At 44.1% G+C, this 12,047-nt stretch overlaps 1 protein-coding gene across 1 annotated transcript in view; it reads left to right on the top strand.

Annotated features, from left to right (window-relative positions):
- Positions 1–91: 91 nt before the first annotated feature.
- Positions 92–12,047, top strand: part of CDC45 (cell division cycle 45) — a 28,351-nt gene continuing 16,395 nt past the window's right edge. Inside the window, exons 1-8 of the mRNA XM_019755929.2 lie at positions 92–247; positions 374–433; positions 1,222–1,314; positions 2,564–2,701; positions 3,610–3,753; positions 8,783–8,838; positions 9,997–10,045; positions 11,617–11,678. Of these exons, the coding sequence (XP_019611488.2) occupies positions 197–247; positions 374–433; positions 1,222–1,314; positions 2,564–2,701; positions 3,610–3,753; positions 8,783–8,838; positions 9,997–10,045; positions 11,617–11,678 (653 nt within the window). The 5' untranslated portion in view covers positions 92–196. The remainder of the gene's footprint in view (positions 248–373; positions 434–1,221; positions 1,315–2,563; positions 2,702–3,609; positions 3,754–8,782; positions 8,839–9,996; positions 10,046–11,616; positions 11,679–12,047) is intronic.

The raw sequence follows: 12,047 nt of genomic DNA, 5'->3' as shown, positions 1-12,047 counted from the left end.
ATTTTCCAGCCGTGAATGGCGGAGGGCTACTGTTGCCGCAATATGAACCAATCATTAAAGAGGAAAGGCTGGGCACTAAGTACCTATTGATTGGCTCGTGGGCCAATCGGAAGAACCCTGATTTGGCGGGAGTCTTGACCTCCGCCGGGGCTCTTGGTGTCTCAGCGCGAGCGCTGGGTGTTTGGCCGCCGTGGTCATGTTTGTGTCCGATTTCCGCAGAGAGTTCTACGAGGTGGTCCAGAACCAGGTGACCCCATTTCTTGGACCTCGAGGATTTGTCACGGGGAAGGGATAAGGGGGAGCGGCCGTGGGAGGGCGGGAGGGGCCCGGGTTCGAGGCGCTGAGCTCAGTTCGCCCTGTCTTCCCCCGACAGAGGGTCCTTCTCTTCGTGGCTTCGGACGTGGACTCTCTGTGCGCTTGCAAGATCCTTCAGGTGAGCACTGAGGACTCTGGGAGGGTGGGGCCTGGCGAGAGGTGAGGGTGCAGGGTAGACCTGGGTGGGAGGTGGGACGTACAGAGTCCGGAGGGAACAGGGTCGGGTAGGGAGCTGTGCGGGAGGTGAGAAGCAGGGTAAGGAACCCCTTCCTGGGTGAGAGCTCAGGCTGGGTGAGGTCTGGAGCAACAACAACTGAAAGCTGGGGAAGACTCTTGAGAGGTCGCCTTTCTGGCAGCACGGTATTGGGTGGGTTAGAGAAGGACGAGGCACAGTCAAGGAGACTGGTTAATATTTTTGCAAAAACCTAGGCAAAAAGTTGGCTGCATTAGAGAGACCGATAGACTTGTAGTGGCTTCTCAAATGTGGGATTTGAGATAGAAGAATCTATGAAAACAGCGCATAGTGGTGCCATAAGCAATGCTGGAAGTACAGGATTCCTTAGTCTATTACAGAAGATCATTGGTTCGGTTTTGAATATGGTGTGATGGGTGTTTACATGAGCTTTAGTTACACCCTTGGTTCTGGAATTACTTCTCAGAAGACCTAGAAATCAGATCAGCTTTTCTCCCAATGTTTTTCTTTGGTATTTTCAAAAATTCGACAAAGGTTACATAATAGTATAGTGAATGCTCATCCCCATCACCTAGTTCCTCCCATTAACATTTTACTAACCTTAGTTTATTATCTGCCATTTGTCTCATAACCCATCTTTTTTTTTTATAGTGTGTTTCAAAGTAAATTAGACATTCTAAATATGATAGGCTTTGAAAATAATCTCTCTCCAGGCCCTGTTCCAGTGTGACCACGTGCAGTATACGCTGGTTCCAGTTTCTGGGTGGCAAGAACTTGAAACTGCATTTCTTGAACATAAAGAACAAGTATGTGAGATGTATTTTTGAATAATTAGGCTTTTTTTACTCAATTGCAATTTCTTATTTAAGTACCAACTATATTAGGCAATACCAAAGAGAAAAATGAGCTGTATGTCTGGACTTACCCTCAAGTCAACAAAAAAAAAGATAGTGAATATGGACAGCCTCTAACCTTGAACTTGTGTGGCAGACATTTCATTGTAAGGTGCTTGGAATTTAGCAGTTAGTTTTAGATATGGCTTAGTTAAAATTATTTTAGATTAGACTATGATTTTACATTATTTCTCCCAGAAAACGTATCCCAGTTTCCAACTTGGAATCCAGGAAAATATTTTCTCCCTTTGTAATTTTAAACAGTGGTTGCCAGGATTCCTCCCACCTCTACATGGGGCCATGAGAGTTGGTACATCTTAGACCCCACATACGATCTCATTTCTATACACACACACACTATTCTCTCTGCGTAGTTAGTGTTCATTCTACTATATATAGGGAGAAAAGCATTTTAAAAATCATAGAGCATTTAAAATATGAATTATTGTTTCAGTAAGTTTTTTTCCAGGTAATCTTGTTCTGGGTCTCACCTCTATTCTGTTTCAGTAACTTTGTTCTTTTACATTGAGTGCTCCTGGGTGATACTAAGATAAAGAAAGAATATATCAAGTTATAAAAACCTTACAAAGTAACCAGTTAGGAAAAACTGTTTTCACAAAATCCTGTTCAAGAATTAGGTTTGCTAAGAAGTTTTTTGACAAGCCCACTTGAGGAAGAATCTCAAACCCCAGAAGGCCTACATATAGACAACATTATTCTGAATAAGAAAAGGAAAGATGTTCTGGCCACTGTTGTTGGGTGATGAGAAGAGGATGAGGAAGGTAGAATAAAGTCAGTACCGGATGTAATGTGAGAGATTGAGGGGCTGGAGTATGGAAGAGGGTCCCTGGAGTCTGGCCATATCTAGGACTGTCTGGCAGAGGTAAACCCTTGCCTGGAGCTCCTGTTATCATGGGAGGGACCTCTGCCAGTTCTGTATTTATAAGGAAATGGTTTTCTATAGTGATGGGATGTAATAAAATACTTAATATTTAGGTGTCTGCTAAGTATGGGCTATCGAAGATTTGCTAAAATTTTAAAACTGTGGAATGCTATTAGCATGGAGAGACAGTTCGTCACAGTAGTGTGATTGATGTCTGGAGAGGCCCAGTTATTCATATTGTGATACACTTACTTCACAATATCTCTCTTCCTTTTTCAGTTCCATTATTTTATCCTCATAAACTGTGGAGCTAACATAGACCTATTGGATATCCTTCAACCCGATGAAGATGCCGTATTTTTTGTGTGTGACACCCATAGGCCAGTCAATGTCGTGAATGTATATAATGATACCCAGGTAACTAGGCCTTTGGGGCCCATGCCTCCCTTGAATTCTCCCAATGATCTGTCTGTGCCTTTTATGCCACGGACATTGCACCTGGTGTCCTTAGTAAGGCATGTGTCCACCTCCTCTGCAGGAGTTGGAGCAGCCTGAGGACAAGAACTTGATCTTGTCCATATTTGATGAGAAACATGGCACCTAGCCCTTGGAGGTGCTCAGACTGCATGTGTGGATTTGCTTGATCTGGGAGGTACAGGGACCAGAACCCTACACCCAGTTTGCCCTCAGCTCATACCCAGCCTGGCCTCACTGAATATCAAGGGACCTCAGAGCCATCTGAGTTCATCTGATGGGTGGTGTGGGGCCGAGCAAGATGGTGGTGTGAGAGGCACTGTTAGCCGAAAATGGCTCTGTTGCACTTACGTTCAAACCTCTGAGCAGCGGGCACAGACCTGACGCAGAGCAGCCACCTAAGCTTCCCTTGAGTTCATCTCCCATCCACATTAACAAAGTGTCAGGCCCGAAATTATGTGAAAGGCTTCTCCAGGAGAAATAAGCCCTTCCGGAACTGCTTTGAGAGACAGGAGTTTTACTCACTTCAGGGCAAGTTGTGGGGTGTTCATTTTGTTGGCTTGGTATATGGCATAAAAAGGAGCTTTCTCCCCAGACATAAGTGACTACAGATAGTTTTCAAATTTTGTTAATTTCTGCATATGGTGTGGTGCAACTCCAGCACCTCATTGAAGGGATATGAAAATTTTTTTAAATGCCTGAGAAGTCTGAAATTCTCAAACAGATGGCTATTTGTATGTATAGAAAACTTATGAGTGAGCCAATTAGGAAATAAGATTGTTTAAGAAAAACATCTGATGGATAGTTTTCCATCAGAGAGAAAAGACTTGATTGCTCTGTTTTAATTTTAGATCAAATTACTCATTAAACAAGATGATGACCTTGAAATTCCTGCCTATGATGACATCTTTAGGGACGAAGAGGAGGATGAAGAACATTCAGGAAATGAAAGGGACGAGTCAGAGCCTTCTGAGAAGCGCACACGTTTAGAAGAGGTGGGTTTGGGCCTCTCACCACAGTCTGAAGGAACTTGTTACTTCCAGAGGTCAGAGGTCTGTCCAGAGCCTGATGGGCCCAGGGGTAGCTGGGAGGAAGCAGGTGTGGGTGATGAGCCTGGGCTCTGCTATCTCCTGGCTGTGTGGCCTCAGACAGATTGCTGGACTTCTCTGAGCTAGTTTCCTTATCTGTACAGTGGAATCCCATTAGAAGAATCCCGTTAGGAGGGCTCAGCTCTATGCCTAGACAGCAAACATTTATAAAAAGCAATATGGAGAAACAACTAGCATAAAAGGCATTCCCTTCCCCACTTCCCTCCAGAGTCGCTTTCCATGCAGTCACCATGGAGGAGCAATGTGGGTCTGCAGCCCTTGGCCAAGCTCAGTCCCAGATGGTCACTCCAGAGGAAACATCTGTGAGCAAACAATTGCCTTATGAGTCTTGGGTCTGATCCATTTACTAGCTCTGGGGCCTGGCCAGTGCTGGTGGCTTCTGTGAGATGTAGAATTCCAGGTGGGAGGAGGCTGTTCCTCTAACACGAGGGCCGTGCTTTATTCTAGTGTTCAGTGTAGAAGCTGATGCCCTCTGGCTCCTGATCCTTGGGGTGCAGGCTGAAATGTGCCTCTGGAATGTCTTAGGGGCATCCCTTCATCCTTGGCCTGACATCTCCCAATACTGAGCAGAGCCCCGTTGAACCATATTTGGGACACTGTCCATCTGAGGGGCGTGTTCTGCAGAGTTAGGAACGTCTTTCTTGTCTTCCTCCCCTTTGCCCACTTGTTTCTGTAGAGTTTCAGGTGTTCTGATGGGGACCTCTCAGACCCACTCAGATTTTCTTTCTTCTCGTCCAGCTCTTTCTGTGTTAGTTCTACTTTCTGGCAGACTTCTGGTCTTTATCTTCTAATTTTTGATTTCTAAGAGCTCTTTTTTATTCTCTGAATGCTTTTTGTAGCATTCTTTTATCTGTTGATGAGCTGCTTTTTATAGGGCCCCAAATATGAGTATCTGGTGGGATTTTTCCCTGGAAACATTCATATTCTGCAGATAAAAGTCTTGGAATTCTTTATTATGACTAATAAATATTTTTTCACTGACTAGTCACCAGTCAGGCTCTGGGCCACCAGGGGGAGACCAAACCTGCCTTTGTGAAACTTCCTTCCAGTGGTGGAGACGTAAGGAATGTATAAATGAGCATGATTAGAGGATGGTTTCAGGGTGAGGTACATATTCTGAGGAAAAATACAGCAAGGTAAGGGGCTAGACAGGGAATGGCTTGCTGGTTTATGAAAGTGGCTACCAAACACTTGACCAGAGACCTGAATGAGGGAAGGAGCCAGAAAGACTCATTCAGAGCAGAGCATCCACAGACACAAGGGCTCTGAGAGAGGAGGATGGTTTCAAGGGGGCGCAGCCAGCAGCATGGGGGACACGGGCAGATAACCAGCGTGCGGCCTGACAACAGGAGAAAGTAGTCTTGAAGAGATGTCAGACCAACCATGTTTACATGCTTACCACATATATTTAGAATCTGGGTTTGTGAACGCTTTATATAATACTATATATAATAGGTGTAACTTCCCACTGACTTTTTCTTTTGAAAGTTTTTCAAACGTGTACAATGGTTGAAAGGATACTACAATGAATATCCATATGCTTTCCATCTAAATTCAACAATTGTCCACATGTTGCAACATTTGCTTTCTCTCTATATGCTTTTTTTTTTTGCTAGCTCATTTGAAAATAAATTGTAGACACCATGAATTGCAGACTCCCCCATAAATTCTTCCATATGCATCTCCTAAGAATAAGGACATTCTTCCCCACAAACACCATTATCATGTGTAAGAAATTAACAATGTCCTAAATCATCTAATATTCAGCTCATATTCAGATTTCTTTAATTGTCCCCAAAATTTTGCAGCTATTTTGGTTTTTAAACCATCCAGTCAAGGTTGGCACATTTTCATTTAGCTATTTCTCTTTATTGTCTTTTTTTAACTTCTTTTTTTTTTTTAATTGGGGAACAGTGTGCTTTTCTTGGTTGTTTTTTTTCCAATCTAGTTGTGGGGGTGGCTCAGCTCAGCTCCAGATCAAGTCGTTGTCTTTAATCTAGTTGGGGAAGGCATAGCTCACTGGCCCATGTGAGCATCGAACCGGCGACCTTGGTGTTATGAGCACTGTGCTCTAACCACTGAGCAAACCAGCCGCCCTCTTTGTTGTCTTTTAACCTAGAATATTACCCCATCTTTCTTTCTTTCTTTTCTTCTCTTTTTTTTTTTTCAGTTCTGTTTTGTTTTGAATAACGTTGGAGGCCACTCCAGTTTTCTATCACTTGTTTCTTCATGGAGTAATTTAACTTACTCCTCTATCCCTGCATTTTCTATAATCTGTAAGTTAGATGTAAAGACTTGATTTAAATAAGATTTAGCATTTTTGAAAATACATCATATGTAATTAAAATCTGTGTGGTTTATAAATAAACGTACATGCATTAAAGGTACGTTCTCAGAAATGTTTTTATTAATAAGGGTGCACACCCAAAGAGTTTCGGAGACAACAGACTATAAATAACTTTAAAAGAGTTTTACTGTAAAAACAGCAGAGAAGGAGACATGGGGTCAATAAAATTTTTCACTTGACTTTTAGTGGTAGGCCCTGCAAAGATGAGATTCCTCTATCAAATGGACACAATTGCACTTAATGTACAGGTGATACTGTGTCTTGGTTTAGTCACCTGGGTTCAAAATTCGGACCTGCCATTACTAGCTGTATGATCTTAGGCAAGTGACTTAACCTCTCTGTGTCTCTGTAAAATGAGGGAAATAATCATACTTGTCTGTTGCTGTCACTGCTGGTGTTTAACAAAAGACCCCAAAACTTAAAGCTTAAAAGAACCATTTTCTTATGCTCGTGGATTCCCTGGGTCAGGAATTTGGGCAGAGCCTGGCAGAGACAAATTTCTCTAGGGCTGGAATCCTGGGAAAGCTCGTGGGCTCTAATGTCAGCATCTGGGCTGTCGGGATGGCCACAAGCCAGTACTCCCAACACAGGTGCCTGCCGGGGCTCCTCCATTGCACGTGTCTTCCTCACAACATGATGGCTCAGGCTCCCAGCACAAATATTCCAGCTCACAGTGCAGCTACTGCACGACCCTCCTGACTTGCCTCAGACTGGTGGTGATACCACAGAGTCTCACAGCCGCGAGGAGAGGGATAGGATTCCATTGTGCACTGTAGGGAGGGTCAAAGAATTCTTGGGTCCTGGAGTTTTGTTAATCAACTTTATTGAGATACAGTTTCTACACAGTAAAATTTACCAGATGTACAATTCAATGAAATTTGACAACTGTAAAAAGTCGTGTGACCACCACCACATCATAATAGAGAACATCACCCCCTAAAATAGAGAACATAATTGTTCTATCACTGCCCAAAAGTTCCTTCATTGGGACCATGCCTTAGGTTTTTTGTTTGTGTGTTTTAATTAAACTTTTTATTTGGAGATCGTTGTAGATTCACATGTAAGAAGATGGAGAAGTCACTTACATACTTTGCCCAGTTTCCCACAATGGTGACGTATTGCAAGACTGGGGTACAATATCACAACCAGATTATTGCCATTGACATGTCAAGATACAGGACATTTCTATCACCACAAGGATCCCCGCCATGCCTCTTTTATAGCCAGCCCCACACCCTCTCCTTAGCCACTGGCAACCACCAATCTCTTCTCTATTTCTATAATTTTGTCATTTCAAGAATGTTATATAAGTTTTTTTGGTGTATCAATCATTGGTTCCCTTTTATTACTGAGTAGAATTCCATGGTATGGACTTACCACAGTTTGTTTAGCTGTTCACCCGTTGAAGGGCATCTGGGATATTTCCCGTTTCTGGCTGTTATGAATAGAGCTGCTATAAACATTTGTGTACAGGGTTGTGAATTTTTATTTTTTGAACACAGGTCTTCATTTCTCTGGGATAAATGCCCAAGAGTGTGTTTGCTGGGTTGTATGGTAGTTACATGTTTAGTTTGTTAAAAAACTGCTAAATATTACTTTTCCAGAGTGTCTGTACCATTTTATATTCTGACCACCAATGTGAGTGATCCAGTTTCTCCACATTCTTGATAGCATTTGGTGATGTCCCTTTTTTTTTTATTATAGCTGTTCCAATAGGTAGCAGCAATATCTCATTGTGGTTTTAATTTTTATTTTTCGAATGGCTAATGATGTGTTTAATCGTCATTTGTATATTCTTGGGTGAAATGTCTCTTCATGTATTTTGCTCAATTTCTAACTGGCTGGTTTGATTTTTTAATGTTAAATTTTATGTATTCTAAATACTAGTCCTTTGCCAGATATGTGGTTTGCAAATGTTTTCTCCCACTCTGTAGCTTGTCTTTTCATTTTGTTAATGGAATCTTATATAGAACAAATATTTTTAGCTTTAATGAAGTCCAATTTATCATTTTTTTCTTATATGGATTGTGCTTTTGGTGTCAAGTCTAAAAAGTCTGCCTAGCCTTAGATCCTCAAGATTTTCTCTTATGGTTTTATATTAAAAGTTTATTGTTTTATGTTTTCAATTTGAATGAGATTGTACATGTAAAATTAGAATAGTCGCTGACACATGGTAGAACATAAAACATATTAGCTCGTATTAATCTAGTGGGGAAGCCAGTATGAGGTAAGTGGGCTTATTCCAGATCACGTGTGTGTTGGGGGGCGGGGCAATGGAAAGCTGGGGCAGACAGCCTGAGCAGGAGCTGGGGAAGCATCCGCTCTCGTCTACAGTGTCCTCAGTGCTGGTGGCCCAGAGGGGTCCCCGGCCATCCTCTGCCTTAGTGCCTCCCCTTCTGCAGGAGTAAACTGCTCGAGGCACAGAAATGACCCATGTTTTTTTCTTTCAGGGTTATGAACCCATTGACTTCTGCCGAATCAGAACCTTTGGCTTCTGCCAAATTAGGCTAACGGGATAAATTTCTGGTTTGTTTGCTCAGCCTTTTGTTTTCTTTGTCCCTGTATCAGGAGATTGTGGCGCAAACCATGAAGAGGAGGGAGCGGAGAGAGTGGGAGGCCCGGAGGTGAGTGTGTATTTCAAGCAGCACCCACTCTCCCTGTGGATCAGTGGCATCACCGACACCTGTTTTTTCCCTGGGAGCTGCATGCATTTTTTTTCTGTTTGAGGACAATTCATTTAGTTTAGAACCTCTGGGCCAGTGGCTCAACAAGTGAGCATGTGGTCCCTGCATTGGAGAACTCCGGGCCGTTGTCCTAGTGGTCCTGGTTTCATGAGTGACAGGACCAGGCCCACAGGTCTCCCAAATATATGCTATCTGTTAAGGGTGACAGCCCTTGGTTCTTTACTTTTATAGTTTTCCAGATGTAGATACTTTTATACATAAATTCTTACAAATGAGATAGATGCCAATTGGGTAAAATTTTTCATAGAAAAAAAAGTATGAAAAGGAAACTAGGTTATCCGTAATTCTTCATATTGCAAATTTAAAAATTGAAGTGCTCCAAAATAAAAGTATTGGAAAGGTTATTCTAACTTGAGGTGAACGTGCAGCCATGCCCCTGAGCTGGCAATTCCTTGCTGGATCCAGTCCTCAAAGGTCCCGCTGCTGTCCCTTGCTGTTCTGGTGGATGGCGTGTACTCGGCCGCCCCCTTGTGGAAGGACAATGTAAAATCATTCTGGGAATTGTAAGGAAAGAAAAATGAATATGATCTATTTTCACTAATGAGAAGAGATTCCGACTTTGGATTGACCTTCCTGGGTTATCCATACTTGCATATATTTTACATAATCATAATACTCACCTAATTTTGCATTTTTCCACTTAATATAACTTAGATAGTTACAAGTAGATTTTATAACCACAAGTACTTCATTGGCCGTGCCCCTTGTGACAAACAAGGCTGCAGTGAACAACTTTGTGCACATAGCAAGTCTGGTCTTGCTTGTTCCTTTGCATTGATGTCTTGGGGTAATTTCTCAGAAGTGGGGTTCTGGGACTGTGCCTCTGTACGTTTTCCATTGCCACAAGCAGCTTGTGTCAGTGTCCCTCCCTTCCCAGCCTTGTATGCATACACTCTGGAGAAAGAGTGCATCCTGTAAACAAATACTGCCATGACTACATTTGTATTTCTTTGAGTACTGTCAAGTTTTAGCATTTTCCCAAATGTTTGGCTTCCTGAACTGCTTCGTGTGGAAGACCCACGTTTTGTGTCGTTACAGAAGAGACATCCTCTTCGACTATGAGCAGTATGAATATCATGGGACGTCCGTAAGTATGGCTAGATGGAATTCGCCACAAAGGTCTGACTCAGGAATCAGTGTCCTGAACCATCAGGAGGAACGAGTGTAGGTTTTAGAGCCACAAAAGCCTGGTTTGAATCTGAGCCGCACAACTTCCCGTTGTGTGACCGTGATCAGGTGGTACAGCCTGTCTGAACCTCAAAGTCCTCCATGAAAGGAAGAGAACAATCTTCATTGCAGAGGCAGTTACCTGTGTGCCTCCCAATATGCGCTCAAAGAACGGCAGCGATTATTTTTGTTCATCAAAAATACAGAACAGTTCCGTATTAGTCTCAGTGCAAGAAGATAAAACTAGCCTTATAAAGGCCCGTCAGTGTGTTCGTGTTGCGGAACACAATTTCACATAGAAAACCTGTGTTGACTCCAGTAGCATTGAGCAGAACTCAGGCCCTTGAGGAGCCCTAGAAAATAAGTTTCCAGTAAGATATGCCATTTGCTTCTAGCGTTTGGCCCTGGGGCCGTGAACTCTAAACACCGTATTTCCAATGTCTCTTTTATGTCAAGGTCCCCTTCTCCTTTGAAGGATCACCCCTTTGCTCTCTGCTCGTCCCTGGCCAATGGAAGATTCTGAGCAGTGAGTGGGTGCAAGATGCTCACTCTGAGAAGGTCTGGCCAGGGCAGTGGATCCCGGCTCCCTCCAGATACATAGGTGGTTCCCTTAAGAAATCTTCTCCCTGAAAGGAAGCCCAGTATCTCACAGCTAAGGAGACTGTAGCGTCTTCTGGTCAAACACTGATCCTCCTTCATCATCCCCTACCAAACCCTAGACCAGGGGTGTCCAAAACTGCCGCCCACGGGCCAACTGCGGCTCGTGACCCAGCAAATTCCAAAAATATATTCAGTTTACTTAAATAAACCAGGTGAGGCAATACGTACTTCACCTCGAGTGAGGGGCCCAGCTGTTGTGTATTTTACCGCATATGGCCCTTGGTGAAAAACGTTGAAAAAAGTTTGGACACCCCTGCACTAGACCCTCTGCTCACAGGGAGCTAGGTGCTTCCGTCCATGGACAGTCCTGTTAGAAAGACCTTCCTCACAGGGGGTCCTGAGGCTCCTTCTCTCTTTAATGGTCAAGTATTTGGAACCACGGCCCTTCCTCATCTGACCTTCCTGGGAATGTGTGCAAGGCCACCAGCAGCCAGGAAGAGCATGGTGGATGCAGGGTTGTGCAAACGACAGGGTCCCTGCCCTCCCAACTTTAGTGCCTCCCTGGGGCATCACCAAGGGACCCAATGAGACGTGTAGAGGCCCCTGTGTAGTGCTGTACCGGCTGCCCGCCCTGCCGCATGATGAAGTTCATGCACAGTAATGACTTTAGTCAGCAGGGGAGACAGTTCAGGTCACTTGAGTTCCTCTGTCCTCCTCCCTCGGCTTAGCCTGGGATCCACCCACACACCCTGGCTGGACACACCCTCAATCTGCAGAGTTTCAGCTGGGCCCCAGGCAGCTCAGGTCGGGCCTGGGTGTGTGGCCTGGCCCCAGTGTATGCCCCTTGCATGAACACAGCTGCTTCTGGCCTCAGGCTTCTCTTTCTTACAGTCAGCCATGGTGATGTTTGACCTGGCATGGATGATGTCCAAGGATCTGAATGACATGCTGTGGTATGTAGTCCCCAGTCAAGGTCAATGCCACACATAGCTTCTCTGTTCTAGCAGCTCTACCCTCCCACAGTGAGGAGAGGGTCTGAAGGAAAACATCACGATGTGAGCCTTTATTGTCCCCACTGGGAATACTAAATGTGGCCCCTTTCTGGGAAAGTGCATGGCCCTGGTTTTTTTCTTCCTAACCGTGAGGCTCTCGGGACAGCACACAAACTCCCAGGTGTGGAGGGAGCATAGCAAGGTCAAGGGTCAGAGGGTGAAGCCCATGTACATCTCCTGCCTTCCCACTCTACCACTCACCCTTGCTGCCCAGGAAATTTGGGTAACAGAAGGAGCGTGAAATTTGAATGAGGCAGCCCTTGCTAGATA

This window comes from Rhinolophus sinicus, linkage group LG16, assembly GCF_036562045.2.
Source record: "Rhinolophus sinicus isolate RSC01 linkage group LG16, ASM3656204v1, whole genome shotgun sequence".
Classification (NCBI taxonomy): Eukaryota; Metazoa; Chordata; class Mammalia; order Chiroptera; family Rhinolophidae; genus Rhinolophus; species Rhinolophus sinicus.
The sequence above is the reverse complement of the archived record's forward strand: the minus strand, read 5'-3'. Positions and strand labels throughout refer to the sequence as shown.